We start from the raw sequence: 18,727 nt of genomic DNA on the forward strand, positions 1-18,727 counted from the left end.
GCGTCACATTTTGTACAGGAGTTACATTCTTGTTGCATACTGTACGTTTCACATACCCCTTGTGCCCCTTAATTTTGTTTCTCCAATACTTAACATAAATATTAGGAATGGGTTGGAATTCCTGATGAGTGCTCAACCCTTACATCCCATCTCCTTTGTTCTACCAGGGGTGATCTGAGCCGGATCACCCCTACCAGATCACCCTACCTTGAGTTTCTTTGTTTTGCATGCTTTCCTTTGTTTTGTAACATTTTGGCGGGACTGTCAAATCCACAATAAACTTAGAATTATTTATACAGAAAAGACTTACTTTCAAAATGTATGTAGAAAAAATCCAGTAAATAGGCTGGGATTCGAACTCAAGACCTTTAGCATATAAACCCACGACTCAAACCTCTACACCAGGATGACTGGATACGAACTCACTGTTAATTTAATATACTCAAACATTGTGTTCGGGGATCATTAAGAGTATATACTATATAATTATATATAATGTATATTATAAGGATTGTGTGGCGTTTTAAATTAGATTTTATGAAGCGTTAATGTTTATGTAACTAATCTAGAACAGCTGGGATGTAAAATAGTTATCCCATTCGGACTTGGTGTGTCAGTTTAAGATCACCCTGTGGCCTACGGCCATCAGGATGATCTTACACTGACACACCGCGTCCTCATGGGATAACTATTACTTCCATAATCTCTGACAGTGGTGTAATAGCATAAAATAACTGTAAAAATCAATTAGAAATAGGTTTGCTCATCAGATCAACATGCAATCTAAAAACAACTAATGAAAGACAAAAGACACTAAGTACCAATCTAATTGTACTTGCAGTTACTGAAAACTAGTTCAAAGCCAACAACTACTAACAAATAAACCATGTTCTCCGTGACAGATTTAGTGTTAAGATGTCATAAAAAGTAATGCAGTATGAGGAGTAGTTTTGCCATGCTAAATTATAAGTGCATAATATTGATAGGTTTTAGGACCATATGTTTTTATGAATGAATAACAAAACATATTTAGTTATATATCATGTATATGTTTAAACAAGTTCAGTGTTTGTTTGTTATTTCGGAGGAACCATGTGTTGATGATTGATGTGATCTGTTGTGCTATGCAATATCTGTGTGATTCCTGCTTCTAGTGCATATTACAAGGTTGGTAGGCAAGACTATTTTTGAAAACATCGTCTTCAGCATCAACCTTTTTGTAGGTCAGTGTAAGATGAGCAACTAATTATGGTCACTGATAATTGGTATGCCACAATAATTGGTATGCAGTTGGGTCAACATTATAACATAACTAATATCCAGGTAGATTATTTGCTCCTGCACTTTCAGTCATGGTTTATTGACTTTGAATAATTTACATAGTTTTTATGTTAAAGTATGCCATTTCAATTTCAACATTTCCATGATAATGTCAAAATAAGATACAGACTATACCTTTCTCTTTGTCAAAAATTTGTACATGTATACATTATATTGTATAAACTTCATACATTGATGGTTTAGTCTACTCCATGAAATCAAGGTTGTAAGCTTTGGGAGATTAATCCAGTATTGCATTTCTATTACAAACAGGTGAATCTAGTTTACTTGAAAGCAAACAGAAAATGTGTGATGGTAGTCTACCTACTGAGCAAGTGCTGTCTTCTAAACTTCAGGTAAGACACATTGATCTTGAAAGATTTTTTTCTGTTTGGGCCCTGGGCCCCCCTAAAAATTTCAATAGGCCATTTTTGTATTAACTAGAACACACAAGCGACATGGCAGGCCCGTGACTGAATGAAAGTACCTATGTCTTATTTTTAGCCTGGATTTTTAGTTCTCTTATTGTTATTTGATAAAGTCATACTAATTATAAGGTGCACAGTTTTCTCTGCTCTCAAAATCTTTCTGTTTGAACCAGTCCTGGTTTTCTCACTACAATATAGTAGTGGTACTCCATATTGTGGAGGAAAGAATAAAGAAGAACTACAACAGGAAACTACAGGTGACATATTCTATTGGTACATATATCAGTATGGTATTAGACCCAGAACTTGTGAATTATTGGTAATATTAATTATGTGGGGAAAAAAAGGGCCTGGAATGTTGTAATTTTTATACGCCTGTCAATTTTTGACGGGACGTATTATGGTATACAAATGTCCGGTGTCCGTCCGTCTGTCTGTCCGGCGTAAACATGTCGCACCGTAACTTGAGAATGACTTATCTAAATTTCATGAAACTTAACATAGTTGTTTCTTATGATGGTCAAACGATCTGTATACTTTTTGGTGAAAATAAGATTAAAACTTTTTGAGTTACGGAACTTATTTAGTAACTAAAACAGGTATGTGTTTTTTTTCACATGTCGCACCTTATCTCAAAAAAAATTTATGATTATTGCTTAAAACTTTACACACTTTTTAGTTATATTTATCTTAAGATCTGTATACTTTTTGGTGATGATTCAAAATTTTATTTTTGAGTTACTGAGTATTTTGTCAAAAAAGGGGGATGGGTTTTTCACATGTCGCGCTGTATCTCTAAACGATTTATGATTATTGCTCAAAATCTTACACACTTCTTAGTTATATTAATCTAAAGATCTGTATACTTTTTGGTTTTGATTCAAAATTTTATTTTTGAGATATTGATTTTTATTTTTTTAAAAGGGGGGTTTTCACATGTCACGCCTTATCTCAAAAACGATTTATGATTATTGCTTAAAATTTTACACACTTCTTAGTTATATTAATCTAAAGATCTGTATACTTTTTGGTTTTGATTCAAAATTTTATTTTAGAGATATTGAGTTTTTGTTAAAAAAAAAGGGGGTTTTCGCATGTCATGCCGTATGTCAGAAACTATTTATGCTTATTGCATAAAAATTCACACACAAGACGATGGGCGTATCATGCGCTCATGGCACAGCTGTTTATTAATCAACACCATTGTCCTACATTAGTTATAGATAAAGTTGAATTCTTAATTCGTTGTTTTTACATATCATGCTGGCTAATAAATTTGACCTTGTTATTTTAGTATTTATGATGAGCCATGTTGTCAAATGAATGGGTCATTCGTATATAACAAAAAAATAAGAAAGCATATATTTCAAGAAAGAGGTACTAACCTGTATGATTTTAATTGATATTGTTCCTATGCTTTTAGCTTCAGTGAATAAATGTTTATTTAGTTCATGGTGATTTATGTGACAACCCAGCAAACACAATTACATCAGTACAACGTAACTTTTAAAGTAATTTTTGGTTGCGTTTACGTCATTAACTAACATTATTTTTAGGTAGAAATGGATGGTATCAAATACATCTTCCTGAAGTAATTTTGACGTCGGTACAACATATTACTGACCTTGAAATTACTTAATTTTACTAACAATTCCATATACAGACATAATAGTAACATCAAAATGACGTATTTTCAGTCAATTGAATCACGTCGTTCTGACATCGTTTCTCCTCATCATGATACTATTTATTAGGATACTACGTTTTAACTGTGTTTTGACCTCATGTTTTTTAATAATGACAAAATTCAAGTCATGTTTACATGTAATGAACCGAGCTCACCATTCATCTCTATTTCTATCAGTATTTTAATCACCTGATCCATTAATATTGAAGGAAGAATTGATTTGTCACCAAGGTCCCACAGAGCACTGTTAGATAAGGGGGAGCTAACTCGTATGTGCTGGAACCTAGGGACAGGGGGTCAGTCTATCGCTAGACTTAATGTTCTGATAGGCATAGCTAAAATGAAAGGAAGGTTTTCATAATTTAATCAACGATAACAATTTAGATGGATGATGATAACAATCAATTAGTAAACAATGCCAAATAATAATAATAATTAAAGTACAAAGTAAAAAATCTAAATATCAACTCCAAAGTAAAACTATTTCTCCTTACAATGTAAAATGTAAAATAAATGCCAAAACTACTAAATCATAAAATGAACTTAATCTCAAAATCAAAATGTAAAAGTCTCAAAAATAAAAGATTCTCAAAAATATTTTCCAAAGTTAAATTATGAGTCAGAGATAAATTTTGTCTCAACACTAAACCGTCAACTGGTAGACTGGTAGACAGTCTTGTAGGTCCAGTATCATGACGTGAGTAGTGAGAGGAAAGCTTCCGAAACACTGACTGTTTTCTAAAAAATTATCAAAAAATAAAAGGTGAGTCAAAAATAACATTTTTGTCTAAACACTACAAAGTCAACTGGTAGACTGATCAACAGTCTTACAGATCCAGTATAGTAGACTTTAGCAGTGCAAGTTTAGGTCCCAAAAAGATGACTGATTTTCCTAAATTTTACTAAATCCAAAAATAGATAAATATGTCTCGACATGTTAATATTACTCTCATTAGCAAAAATAGACTTTAATTAACAAAGCCTAATCCTATAATGTTTTGATAAAATCTTAAACTTTTAAAGTGAAATATGCTAATTACAATTAATATTTCAAAACAAAGTGCTTTGAGCAAACTGTGACATTTTGAGTATTAATGCCACAGCATAGGTAAAAATCAATTAAAACAAAATTAATTAAAAATTTTACAAAATACAAATATAAAATTTTCTTTCTTAAAATAAAACATATTTTTTATCCAAAATAACACTAACACAAATATAAGCCAAATAACACACCATGACAGATTACCCGTCTGGAGCACATGATCTTTTTTCTGATTTTTGTGGGTTTCGTGTAACTGATTCTTTAGTTATCTGTGTAATGTTTTGTGTATCGTCTTTTTAGCTCACCAGGGCCCGAAGGGCCCCATGTGAGCTTATGCCATCACTTGGCGTCCGTTGTCGTCCCTCGTCTGTCGTCGTCGTCTGTCGTTGTAAACTATTTCAAAAATCTTCTCCTCTGAAACTACCGTGCCAAATACCTTCAAACTTTTAACTAAATGTTCCTTAGGGTATCTTGTTTATAAATTTTATCAGAAGTTTGTATCCATCGACAAACATGGATGCCATGGCTAAAAATAGAACATAAGGGTCAAATGCAGTTTTTGGCTTATATCTCAAAAACTAAATCTTTTAGAGCAAATGTGACATGGGGTAATATTGTTTAATTGGTCAAGACCTATCGGCCCTGAAATATTTCAGACGAATCGAACAACCTGTTGTTGGGTTGCTGCCACAGAATTGGTAGTTTTAACAAAATTTTGCAGTTTTTATACAACCGCAAAAAAATTTTGTGGTCATATATTGATATGACGTTGGCGTCGTCTATGCCGTTGTCTGGCGTCGTCGTCCAAAGACTCATTGGTTTTCGCACTCTAACTTTAGTTTAAGTGAATGGATCTCTATGAAATTTTACCATAAGGTTCAATACCACAAAAGGAAGGTTGGGATTGATTTTGGGGTCTATGGTACCAACAGTTAAGGATTTAGGGGCCAAAAATAAGCATTTTTGTAACTTCCAGACATAACTTGTGTGTTAGTTTATGGATCTCTCTGGCATTGTACCACATCACAAGGTTCCATATCACAAAGGGAATGCTTGGATTGATTTTGGGGGTAATTGCCTCAAAATTTTAGGAATTAAGGGCTAAAAAAGGGGCAAAAACAAGCATTTTTCTAGTTTCATGACAATAACTTGTGTGTAAGTGTATGGATCTTTCTGAAATTATACTACAAGGTTCCATATCACAAAGGGAAGCTGGAATTGAGTTTGGGGGTAATTGCCCAAATCGTTTAGGAATAAGGGGCCAAAAATAAGCATTTTTCTAGTTTCCAGACAATAACTTGTGTTCAAGTGTATGGATCTCTCTGAAATTGTACTGCAAGGTTCCATATCACAAAGGGAATGTTTGGATTGATTTTGGGGGTAATTGCCTCAAAATTTTAGGAAATAGGGGCCAAAAAAACAAGCATTTTTCTAGTTTCGTGACAATAACTTGTGTGTAAGTCTATGGATCTTTCTGAAATTGTACTACAAGGTTCCATACCACAAAAGGAAGGTTGAGATTGATTTTGGGGGTTATGGTACCAACAGTTAAGGAATTAGGGGCCAAAAAGGGGCCAAAAATAAGCATTTTTGTAACTTCCAGACATAACTTGTGTGTTAGTGTATGGATCTCTCTGACATTGTACCACAAGATTTCATATCACAAAGGGAATGCTTGGATTGATTTTGGGGGTAACTGCCTCAAAATTTAAGGAATTAGGGGCTAAAAAAGGGGCAAAAACAAGCATTTTTCTAGTTTCATGACAATAACTTGTGTGTAAGTGTATGGATCTTTCTGAAATTGTACTACAAGTTTCCATATCACAAAGGGAAGCTGGAATTGAGTTTGGGGGTAATTGCCCAAAACGTTTAGGAATAAGGGGCCAAAAAGGGGCCAAAAATAAGCATTTTTCTAGTTTCCAGACAATAACTTGTGTTCAAGTGTATGGATCTCTCTGAAATTGTACTGCAAGGTTCCATATCACAAAGGGAATGTTTGGATTGATTTTGGGGGTAATTGCCTCAAAATTGTAGGAATTAGGGGCCAAAAAGGGGCAAAAAACAAGCATTTTTTTCTAGTTTAAGGACAATAACTTGTGTTTAAGTGAATGGATCTTTATGAAATTGTACTACAAGGTTCCATATCACAAAGGGAAAGCTGGGTTTGAGTTTGGGGGTAATTGCCCTAAATGTTATGGAATATGGGGCCAAAAAAGGGCCAAAAAACAAGCATTTTTCTAGTTTCCAGACAATAACTTGTGTTCAAGTGTATGGATCTCTATGAAATTGTACTGCAAGGTACCATACCACAAAGGGAAGGCTGGGATTGAGTTTGGGGGTGATGAATCATAAGGGGGTTCAAAAAATTTGGGGGGGGATTTTTTTTTCCTTTTTTTTTCTTTAAAATTTTCCATTTTAAATTGGTTATTTCTGATTTATATATAAAAGCAAATAAATAATAATGATATGGTTTGAATAGGTAAATTAAAAATTTTTAAGTTCTTAGACCACATTCATTCTGTGTCAGAAACCTATGCTGTGTCAAATATTTAATCACAATCCAAATTCAGTGCTGTATCAAGCTTGAATGTTGTGTCCATACTTGCCCCAACTGTTCAGGGTTCGACCTCGTATCAAGCTGCACCCAGTGGAGCATTTTATTTGTTATTATTTTGAATATTACTATAGATATATGTAAACTGTAAGCAGCAATAATGTTCCGTAAAGTAAGATCTACAAAAAAGTTAATATGACCAAAATTGTCAATTGACCCCTTAAGGAGTTATTGCCCTTTAAAGACAATTTTACACAATTTGTTCATCAAGTTTGCTAACATTTAAAAATCTTCTCCTCTGAAATACAGGTGAGCGATTCAGGCTCTTGAGAGCCTCTTGTTTTATGTTGGCAATGGTCTTGTCCCTTTTTTATTTCTTATTCTTGATGGCACATTCTAGTAACAGCTTGATGCACTAAGACTACATGGGATGTTTCCATCAGGCTAAATTCAGAACTCAAATCATATCAAACTATAATTCAATTTGATTCTTTCATTAATTGAACAACTATGCAATGATAACATATTAGTAAATGTTCACTACTCTCAGTATGGGTTAATCTCCTTCCAAAATTCCTAAGTACGGGAAAACTAGATTTATTCATATTCTACACCCGGTAAGTCATGTTAAGAAGTTTACTTTGCTGTTGAGCAGAATTAAAGTTATTTTCTTTGAAAATTTGGATCATGGTTGGTTACATTTATTTTGTAATCAGATATACCGCACGTTGCTATCATTAACATGAAGCAAAACACCAGAGATGTACCAAACATGTAGTTGGTGATCCTGTCATTGGAGTGAAACACAACACCTTTTTGTACACAATTATGGTGACATGAAACATGATCAGAAATTCATTTCAAGATATCTAAACGTTAAAGAGCGAATATACTGTATGCCACATTGGTGCTGACATTTGTCACTCACTCCACCATTTTTTTGTCAAAATGTGCATATTGCTCATGGCGCTGGACGTTTATGATCACTGGAGACACATTCTACCTTATTATTGAAATAAGTTAAATTATGTATAAGTGATATAAATAAAGTATATGGTTCATAAATTTATCACACAATTCCTTACATGCACGTTAACAAAGGCAAAGGACCAGCAATCATATTGATAAAGGTCAGAGTAAGACTTTCAAAATGAAGTTGAAGCTCACATTAAAGTTCAAGAAGATCCTAGCACCTGTTTGTTTTGAAATACCTATAATATCTTATGTTAATCATGTTTGTTAGAATAATCTATCAAACTCTGTGAACAGATTTACCATAAGATGACAAATTCTTGACTCATTTAATCCTTTGATATAAAGATAGTGTTTTAACCTGCACAAAACCTATAGTTGACATCACTATGAACTGCTCAGAGTCTGAAAATACCATATTTTGTGCTCAACAAGAAGCACAGGTTAAACTTGACACGACTTGACATAATATCAACTGTATTTGACAGTACTTGACTTTGATCTAGACTTTAATTAATAATTCTGATTGAGTACTTGATACTCTTTGTATAGTCTGAATATAGTATTGACAAATGCTTGACAAGTCTTAGCCAGTCTCAACTCAGTCTTGACTAGTCTCTACTCAGTCTTGACCAATCTTGACCTTTAATTTAGTCTTTTATAGTTTTGACTTGGTCTGAATCAGCCATCTGGGTCAATATCCCTAATGCGCCTCCAATTGAGGAACACAAAAGATGTGGGTAAACAAAAAATCTCTGTGTAGTGATATTGGACATGTTTCTATTTTTAACAAGTGACTGAGCTTAACCATTTGTGTTGATTAAAAAAGTAGATGACCATAGAATAAAAGTGTAAAAACTATGGAGTTATTAAATGTATTCAAAGTATTAAATTTTCAAAGAACTTATAGTGTGAAAAAAAGGGATTTTTTACCACAAGGAGCTGAGCATCACGAAAGGATTTTTGGGGTATGCTAATTTACAGAAAAAATTAATCTCACTTCGTACCTCGAAAATTAACCACATATGTGAAAATGTGTCAGCTTCGAAACAAGCCATCATACATATCCAAGTTTCTGATATGGACTGAGCTGCAGAAGAAAACTTTACCATTACCCCCTATGGAAAATCTTTTGCACATATTGCCCCATCTATGTCAATTATATATTGATCTTACAAAATGCCAGGTTTCTTGTTCATTTAGTTTATTGCTGTCAAATTTAAGATTTAATCTATTAGTGAAAAAGCTAGATTTTCAGTTTGGATTAAATTCAGGTAGTCACCTTTAAAAATTTCTATAACTTTTATCAATCAAATGGATAAAACTCTACAGCTATCTCAAATATATGTTGGTCTTACAAAATGCCAGGCTATCAATGGTAGTTTGGTTTATTGCTGTCAGTTTAAAAATTTAATTAAGCTGGCTCAGGTGTCTTTCTCTATCTTGGATTTTGAAGTAGCAGATAACAGTTGGTCTAGATCTTTAATAAAATGTGCAAATTTTGAGAGCAGTATGTAATTCATGTGTAAAACTTTTGATGTAAATATAGAAAATTATGTGTTTTATCATATTTACGGCTGTAATTTCTAAAAGAACACCATAATGGTGTTTGATTCATTTTTTTCAACTTTGCGATATAAGGGGAGATAACTCAGATAAAATAATGTTTTTAATAGAAAGTATTGTGAATTTACCTTTTATAATATGTAGTAAGAAAACAAGTTCGGTGACCTGGTTTTTTTCTTTTTCTTATCTGAAAGCATGTTATAAGAGCTATTTTCTTATATTTTGTCTTAAAATTCTATCATGTAGTTTTCTTTTTATCCCACAAAACTGGATTTTCCATGCATAATCTATACAAAATCTGACAATTTTGCACAACCTGTAGCATGAAAAAAAGTCCAGTGAGCCATACTTTTTATTATATTTTTGACATTTTATTAAAAAATTCTATGTATTTTAATTAAGAAAAAAAAAAATTCTTAACTTTTTCAAATCAACTTGGATTTGATAAAACTCTACACATATCTCAATTATATATTAATCTATCTGAATTTAGTTCAAAATAAAATTTCTTTAAAATAATTTCACCTATTAATTAAATACTTTAATTTGACAGCAATAAACCAAATTGCCAAATAATCTGGCCTTTTGAAAGAACAAGAGAAACTTCAGTACACATGATCATAATAATGTGAATATATATATATTAAAACATTTGCCAATTTAGGAATTTGACCCTATTTTCAAGGTTCACAGAACATCAAATTATGATAGTACAAGTGGGGCATTGTGTTTCCTTGTGAATACACATTCATGTTTTTCTTTTTAATCTATTTTTGCAAACATAATTTGTTGGATAAATTGATTTGCCATTTTTATACCCCTGCTTTTAAAAAGTGGGGGTATACTGTTTTACCTCTGTCCGTCCGTCCGTCCGTCCGTCCGTCCGTCTGTCTTTCCATCCATCCATCCATTCATCAGTCTGTCCGTCTGTCCCATGAATATTTTTCGTCCCATCTTTCTTAGGAACTACATTACAAGGATTTCTGAAACTTAGTTTCAGAGTTTATATGAGTCAGTTATACCATATGATGTATTTTCAGATTCATCTGTTAACCGAACACTTGCATCATTTTACACATGACATCCAAGTTAAAAATATTTGTCACATTTTTCTCAGGCACTACATTACAAGGATTTCTGAAATTTGGTTTCAGGGTTTATATGAGTCAGCTATACAGTGTGATGCCTTTTCAGATTAATCACTCAACAATTTCCTGTTTACCAAAAACACTTACATCATTTTACACATGACACCCCAAGTTGAAAATTTTCGTCACATTTTTCTCAGGAAATACATTACAAGGATTTCAGAAATTTGGTTTCAGGGTTTATATGAGTCAGCTATACTGTGTGATGCGTTTTCAGATTCATCACTCAACAACTTCCTGTTTACCGAAAACATTTACATATTTTTACACTATTACATGTATTAAGATTATCCAGTTGCGGTGGGGGTATCATCAGTGAGCAGTAGCTAACAGTTTCACTTTTTTGATATGTATGCTACAGAATTTGAAATGTTTATAGTTTCATTTTCAATCATGTCCTGATGCAGCAAGAGCTTATTGTTCGAACACTGGATTGTGTTAAAAATTGGGTGTCACGGTAAAAATCAGTTAGACAAGTTTTTGTATTTATTCAGTAAAGTTACATTGAAAAATGATTTTTATTTGGAATACTTATGGTTTCGTTTTAGTTGGATAATGAAGACTGTTTTTTTATTCCAATCTATGTAAACTGACTCTTTGTTACAAAAAATGGCACAAAAAACTTACCATTATCATTATATTTCATCATCAGAAAAGTTTCTGTTGCATGAAAGACCTACAATGCCACCTTGTAAAAGTCATTGTTGCATCACATTGAAGTCACATAATTTTAATATGAAAATAGTAATATATTATGCACTAGAATCTTACTATTAGTTGGTGCATGACCATTGCAACAAATTAAGGTCTTTGTAAATTAAAAAATTTTGCTTTCAGATGACTAAGAAATGCTATGTTAGTCTGAAGAGATTTTGTATTTCTAAACTGAAAGGTAACATGTTAATACTTAGATATACATTGTATATGTGTTTATATGATATATGAAATCGTTCTATCTTTAAAAGTACAACTATCAGGAAAACTGTTATGGTAGCCAATCTGACAACTATCCTCCAGAAACAAAAGGATGGGAATGTAAACAATAATAAGGCACTGCATGACCTTCAACCATGAGCAAAACCCATATCACATTATGAGCTACAAATCCTTTGTTGTTACAAGTTTCAGCATTATAATTATGACATTGCTGTAAAAATGTTATATGAACCAACATTCTAAATCAACATAAACAATGATTTGAGCTTGTTTTCAGTAACTGTAAGCATTCTATTTAAATGTGGCAATTTGTAATTTATTTTGTGTTTATTTTGTATAAAATGATAGAGTTTATTATAATTTGAAGGAGCTATAGGGTAAATGTCAATGAGACAGCAACCCATCAACAAAATTGACAAAAAGACATGTAGACAAGCAACATTAAGTCTTCAAACTGTGTCAATCTCCTAATTGTCCAGAGTCTTTAAAAGTCGTGAATATATTTAACTAGCACAGATCTGTCATTAACAACCATTTCTCCAATTAATATAAAGGTTGTACTAAATTAACATATGGCAACTACTATCAAGGTTCCTGACTCTGGAAAGGGACATGCAAATGTGGGAGATATATTAATTAATTTTGTATTTTGAGATCTTTTAATCTTGATTTGTTAACTTACTATATACAAATCCTACATGCAAAAAAAGATGTTTCTTACATCATAGAATATAAACTTACAGAAAGGATAAGTTATTATCTTTTAATGTATTTTCTTTACAGGTGGAAGATTTAAAGTAGGACAACCTGGTCACATAGGTATGAAACTGATGAAAAACTCTAAATGTATAAGAAGTACTTGGCTAGTCCCAAAAAGATTTGAATATGAGTTACTGAATTTTCTTGAATATTGATAATTAGTATTGCATTAATATGAATGATTATTGCCAATGTACTTGTCTGCATTTGGTTAATTAAAAGGATTGTCCTGAATATGCATGAAATATTTGTCACAAAACATATAAACTAAAAAGTGTGAAAGTTTATTTTCCATCTATGAGTTTGACTGTCCCTCTGGTATCTTTCGCCCCTCTTTTGTAAAATATAGGCACACAGGATATACCTGTCCCAATCTGCTGTTTTGTGTAATCATGACAAATAGCGATTATGGTAGCCTTTGTGGCAGGGTACATATGTAATAAGACTAATCTTTGTATTTATGAAAGAATTTAGTAAAGGTTTTAAGTAATGAGTGGTAACAAAATCTCTGATCTCTGGAGTGTAGTCTAGTGTATCTGAGTCCAAAGTTCATAAATGTCAACCAAATTGAAAGGACAATCAAAAGCAAGTAATTTGTCAAAAGCAAGTAATTTGTCAAAAACATCCAGAGAGTTTTGAACACTCCAAAAATAATTTTTTCCGTTATTTTCATATGCATTATTACAATAGTTAGTGTGTTCTCTTTAAGTAGTAAGGAGACTAGTAAAAAGTACTGAATAATTAGTTGAAGAACGCTGACTTAGATAAACGGAAACTTCATTGTTTTCTTTGTATATAATAGTGTAGGTATCTGACACAGTAAGGACATTTCATTCATTGAACAAATCTTGAGCTGAGTTGGTGCAGTGTTTTGATTGTTTTTATTTGGCCCTATGGGGTCTAAAAACCTGAATGTAGAAGAACTTTCATTCTTAAGAATTGAAATTGATTGCCTATCACATGAATGATTGACTTGCATATGCATGTAGTAGTGGAAATAAGTTCAGAAAAAAATGTATCATCCCTCATTGAATTATTTTTTTAATTCATTAGGCAGAAAAAGGAATAACAGTAAAGAACACAAAAGGGCAGAATATGTAAGTAGAACTTAACTTCAATAATCATTCTTATTTGCAGATAGCACATATTTTTTTGGTGTGTGTAATGTGAGTTGATCTGACTTGTGATTTCACTCCTTACCACTCTACAACACCTACTTATATACTCTGATCACAATCTATATAAAGCAACAGCAGAATTAGTGACAAATGTAAACTGCATCCACAGATAATAGTTATATTAGTAATCCCATTTCCTTTATTTTAGACTGTTTAAACATAAGTGAAAACATCTACACAAGTTAACCAACACCTTCTTACCGTACAGGCTGGCAGAGTAATCGGGATGGATACCGATGTATGCTACTGTTGTCTTAAAACCTTGGGAAAATAAAACTATAAAAAGACAACAACATCCTGGATTACTGCATGGAAATGCTTTATTCTGGTCTACATGTTTAGCCACTTATGGTGGTGTCTTCAGGACAATTTAATGATAGGTAACTGTAAGTGATGAAATATACAAAATGCGGTTCATATGAGGTTACGTTACGTCACAATTATTGGTAATACAACGTTAAAATTAAACTATTTCTGACGCAATTGGAAGTAGTACCTCATTCAGAGTGGAGCCAGTTGAAATGGTACAGGGGATTGTCCATATCTAGTTTCATTTTATTTATCTTAGAAAATTTCAAAATTCTGACTTAATTCAAAGTTTTACAATCATCTGATATAACTTTAACCAACAGATTCTTTATGGAAGTCTAGGCATTACTTTGACATCAGTACCGTTTGTAGTTATGAAGTCTTTCAACAGTATTTTTGTTGAATAGTATAAACCATTTTAAAACCCCTCCATTTAAAACTGTATATTAATAACAGGTTAAGTCAAAATTAGGCAGTTTGATTCCTGGGTTTTTCATGGTACAATTTACACTAAGTGAAGAGTCATTAAAGTGAATATGTTGAATTTTTTTTTAAGAAACATAAGCAATTTTATTTTAATTCTTGACCAAGGACAATTTTTATATGTCTGAATATCAGGTAACCAAAAATATAATGGAATATTTATTTCAAATTTTTTTATTTTATACTTTTTAGATTTCAGGTTTGGAGACTGTGCTGGAATCAGCTCCTGCTTTAAATAAGGATCTAATAATTAGAGATGTGATGGAGGATCAATTAGAAGTTGACACTGTTGATGACACAATTAAACAGCAATATAAAGAGGCACTAAAAGACAGAGTAAGATTATGTTTGAAACATGTAGTTACCTGGAAACTGAAATTAGTATAAGAAGGGTGCTCTAATTCATCTATTTAAATCTTTTCATTTGAAGGTAAAGTATTCACAAATCGAAAGAGCTTTAAGTCCATAGATGACTTATGAATTTGTGCTCTTTCCCATATATTTTTAATGTCACAATAATCACTTTACAACGTTGCAGAATACCTATTTTTCGAATATGTCTTTTACAGCAATTGACCTTTGGTCAACTGGTGTAACTCATTCATTAAAAAAAACTTAAGATTGGCTTATAGGACTAGATCAATTAAATTAAGAAAAAAAATATCAAATAAAATCAAGTGAAATAGCAGAGCTGTTGAAATATGTTTTGTCTGACAAACATTGACATAATTGCCAGACCTACACTTTTGAGGTAATTTGACTAATTCAGAATAATTATAAGCCAATAACTTTCAAAGCAATTTGGGTTGACATTATTTTGTTGATTTACATTTTTGGGGAAATTTGAAATGCATTGTAGTGGGAAAATATTGAAAATTTAAGTCTTGTTTCAAAAGAGGACATTATTGGCAATTATACCACATCACTTTTTTTTTTATACCCCACTTAGGGGCATTATGTTTTTCGGTCTTTGCGTCTGTGCGTCCCTTCTTCATTTGTTCGTTCATCCTTTCGTCTGTTTGTTTGCTGTTCATGCATCCGTCTGTGCCGCTTCAAGTTAAAGTTTTTGGTATTCATAATCTTAATTTCACGGTCCACTGAACATAGAAAATGATAGTGCTCACTTCAGGTTAAAGTTTTTGGTCAAGGTAGTTTGATGAAGTTGAAGTCTAATCATCTTGAAACTTAGTACATATGTTCCCTATGATATGATCTTTCTAATTTTAATGCCAAATTAGAGTATTGACCCTTATTTCATGGTCCACTGAATATAGAAATTGATAGTGGGAGTGGGGCATCAGTGTACAATGGACTATTCTTGTTATAACTATGAAAAGCTTGAAGACATTCAAATTTGTTTTTACTTTTGAATTATTAACAGCTACAACAACTACCAGATTTATCACAGCATGTTTCATGTACCGAGACAATTGTACAAGATGATATTCCATTACTACCACCACCACCTCCACCACCAAAATTGAGAGTTCAATCACTCCCACCTAACTGGGAATTTGCAAAAGACTTGGAAGGCAATGTGTACTATTATCATGCTAAAACCAGGTAATTGTTAAAAGGTCTCATCATGTAAGATGTGACTAAAAGCATTAATTTTATATAAAATTGATTCTTTTGCATGGTTCCAACTTTCATGGATATAATGGTTATTATTTTGATTTTTTTTTGCACACCAAACAGCATGCATATTTTTGCCATTAATTTGAAATTAACAATTTAAAAAAATAAAATTTTAAAATCCATGAACAAATGATTTTTCTATTAACCATACATATTTATTAACATATAGTACTGTAAATTCAGAAATTATTGCATGCATTAATTATTGTGATTTTTATAAAATGGACAGAAATGCAAGATTAATTATTGTTTTTTTTTCTGGATAATCTAATACAGATATATATATATATATCAGTTATCAGAATGCCAGTTCTTATTTTTAGCTCACCTGGCCCAAAAGGGCCAAGTGAGCTTTTCTCATCACTTGGGGTCTGTCGTCCCTCGTCGTCGTCCGTTAACTTTTACAAAAATCTCATCTGAAACTATTTGGCCAAATATAACCAAAATTGGTCAAAATAATCCTTAGGGTATCTAGTTTAAAAAAATGCATCTGATAACCCCGCCCATCAACCAAGATGGCCACCATGGCTAAAAATAGAACATGGGGGTAAATTGCAGTTTTTGGCTTTTATCTCTGAAACTAAAGCATTAAGAGCAATTCTGACAGGGGTAAAATTGTTCATCAGGTTAAGATCTATCTGCCCTGAAATTTACACACGCATCAGACAACCTGTTGATAGGTTGCTGCCCCTGAATTGGTACTTTTTAGGAAATTTTGCAGTTTTTGGTTATTATCTTGAATGTTATAATAGATAGAGATAAACTATAAACAGCAAAATTGTTCAGTAAAGTAAGATCTACCAATAAGTCAAAATGACCAAATTGGTCAAGTTTTCCCTTAAGGAGTATATAGTACTTCATAGTAAATTTTTAACAATTTTTTGTAAATTTTTGTAATCTTTTACAAAAGTTCTCCTCTGAAACTACTGAGACAAATTAAACCAAACTTGACCACAATCATCATTATGGTTTCTAGTTAAAAAAAATGTGTCAGATGACTCCGCTAACCAACCAACATGGCTGACATGGCTAAAAATAGAACATAGGGGTAGAATGCAAGTTTTGTCTATTATTTTTTGAACCATTAGAAATAGAGAAAATCTGAATGGAGCAAATATGTTCAGAATAATGAGCTCTACCAATTGTCCATATATGTCAAAACTGTTAGACAAATTCTTATAGGAGTTATTGGCCATAATTGACAAATTTTACCATTTTGTTTTTTCATTTTTGCCTATTATCATGAAAACTATGATATTTACTAGTCTTGTGTAATATTATTTGTCTGTTTGTCTTTTTCTTTTTTAGCCATGGCGTTGTCAGTTTATTTTTGATCAATGAGTTTGACTGTCCCTCTGGTATCTTTCGTCCCTTGTTTTGAGAGAAACATTTTTTTTTTGCTGTTATGTCTGATAAGATTTAAATTATAATAGATAAATAAACACTTTAAATCACAAAAATGATCAGCAAGGCAAGATCTATTAATAAGCCAAAGAAACTAAACATACTGAAAGATCAGTAATACAAGATCAACAAAATAGAGATTTTTGTCATGAAGTCTATTCTTGTCTACAATGTTGGAGAGTGTCCTTTGTCTGATATGCCCATAGACCAAGGTGAGCGACATAGGCTCTTTAGAGCCTCTAGTTAATATTATATAATAAAAACCTCTCAATAATTTCTGAATTTACAGTATATGAAACTTATTTGAAGAAACAGATTAATGAGTATATAATTCATGATTATATTTTTTTTATAATAACAAAAACTTATGTATCTGGTTCAAAATTAGTTGGCATGCAAAGTTGTTGAAAATACATTAAAAGCAAAACAAATGTAATCTATTTCAGACAAACTCAGTGGTCTCTACCAGTTTGGGATGATTGTAACAGTCAAAATGATGTAGATATTAGGACTTCCCTGGTAAGCACATTTGCAGTTTAAACAGGATAACTATGTTTATCTTAATATGGAAATAAAAAGGTATACGAGATATGTCGATGATAAAGATAAAAAATATGGGAATGGCAAATGAAGCAGATCAGCAATGTTTGTTTTAATTATATGTTTAAGGATGAAGATAAGACAGCAACAAGAAACGAGAATACAAAAAGTGTGACAGGAAATCTCTTAAGTATGGGAACAGAATCTGAAGTAATACCGCCTTATGTAACAGATGATTTAGAATCTACTATGTATGCAGCAACCCGAGTGCCAAGTATGAATGAGGATGACCTATTGGCAAAAGTCTGTAAGTTGTGTTTTAGGTAGACTTAGTAGAGTAAAATTGTAGGTTACGAATAATTTATATGTGACATGTGAATTTGTGTGTAGAAAAACTCTGGCATGTATTTTTTTTATGCAATTGAAAATTTTAAGACATGATTTATATTCATCTAAAAAGTAAGAAGATACCAATGGGATAATCGACCACTAGAGTGCATCATTTACAAATCGAGGAACAAAGACAATAACAAAACAAAACATCAGATTCAGTCCACAACACTTTACACAGAAACTAAAAATTGATCACTCTAACATTTATCTCAATAAGAAAAAAACCTATGTCATTCAACTGTAAGTGTTCAACTTTATCCTTCAACAGATGTAAAATAAAATAAGCAGGTGTCTTCTACTCTGTCCACTATTTTTGGGGAAAGTAAAATCTAAATTTAGAACCATTAATGAACTGAAACTACACATG

General features: G+C 32.1%; 2 protein-coding genes across 4 annotated transcripts in view; both read left to right on the forward strand.

Moving 5' to 3' along the window:
• LOC127717947 (uncharacterized) overlaps window positions 1-18,727 on the forward strand; it is a 373,820-nt gene that overhangs the window by 89,482 nt on the left and 265,611 nt on the right. The window lies entirely within an intron of this gene.
• The window catches only part of LOC127717946 (uncharacterized), an 89,726-nt gene that overhangs the window by 13,340 nt on the left and 57,659 nt on the right, over window positions 1-18,727 (forward strand). The window contains exons 4-11 of the mRNA XM_052223826.1: window positions 1,594-1,676; window positions 11,558-11,612; window positions 12,440-12,475; window positions 13,469-13,512; window positions 14,578-14,721; window positions 15,767-15,948; window positions 17,874-17,946; window positions 18,097-18,274. Coding sequence (XP_052079786.1) covers window positions 1,594-1,676; window positions 11,558-11,612; window positions 12,440-12,475; window positions 13,469-13,512; window positions 14,578-14,721; window positions 15,767-15,948; window positions 17,874-17,946; window positions 18,097-18,274 — 795 coding nt within the window. The remainder of the gene's footprint in view (window positions 1-1,593; window positions 1,677-11,557; window positions 11,613-12,439; window positions 12,476-13,468; window positions 13,513-14,577; window positions 14,722-15,766; window positions 15,949-17,873; window positions 17,947-18,096; window positions 18,275-18,727) is intronic.

This window comes from Mytilus californianus, unplaced genomic scaffold, assembly GCF_021869535.1.
Source record: "Mytilus californianus isolate M0D057914Y unplaced genomic scaffold, xbMytCali1.0.p SCAF_10, whole genome shotgun sequence".
Lineage (NCBI taxonomy): Eukaryota > Metazoa > Mollusca > Bivalvia > Mytilida > Mytilidae > Mytilus > Mytilus californianus.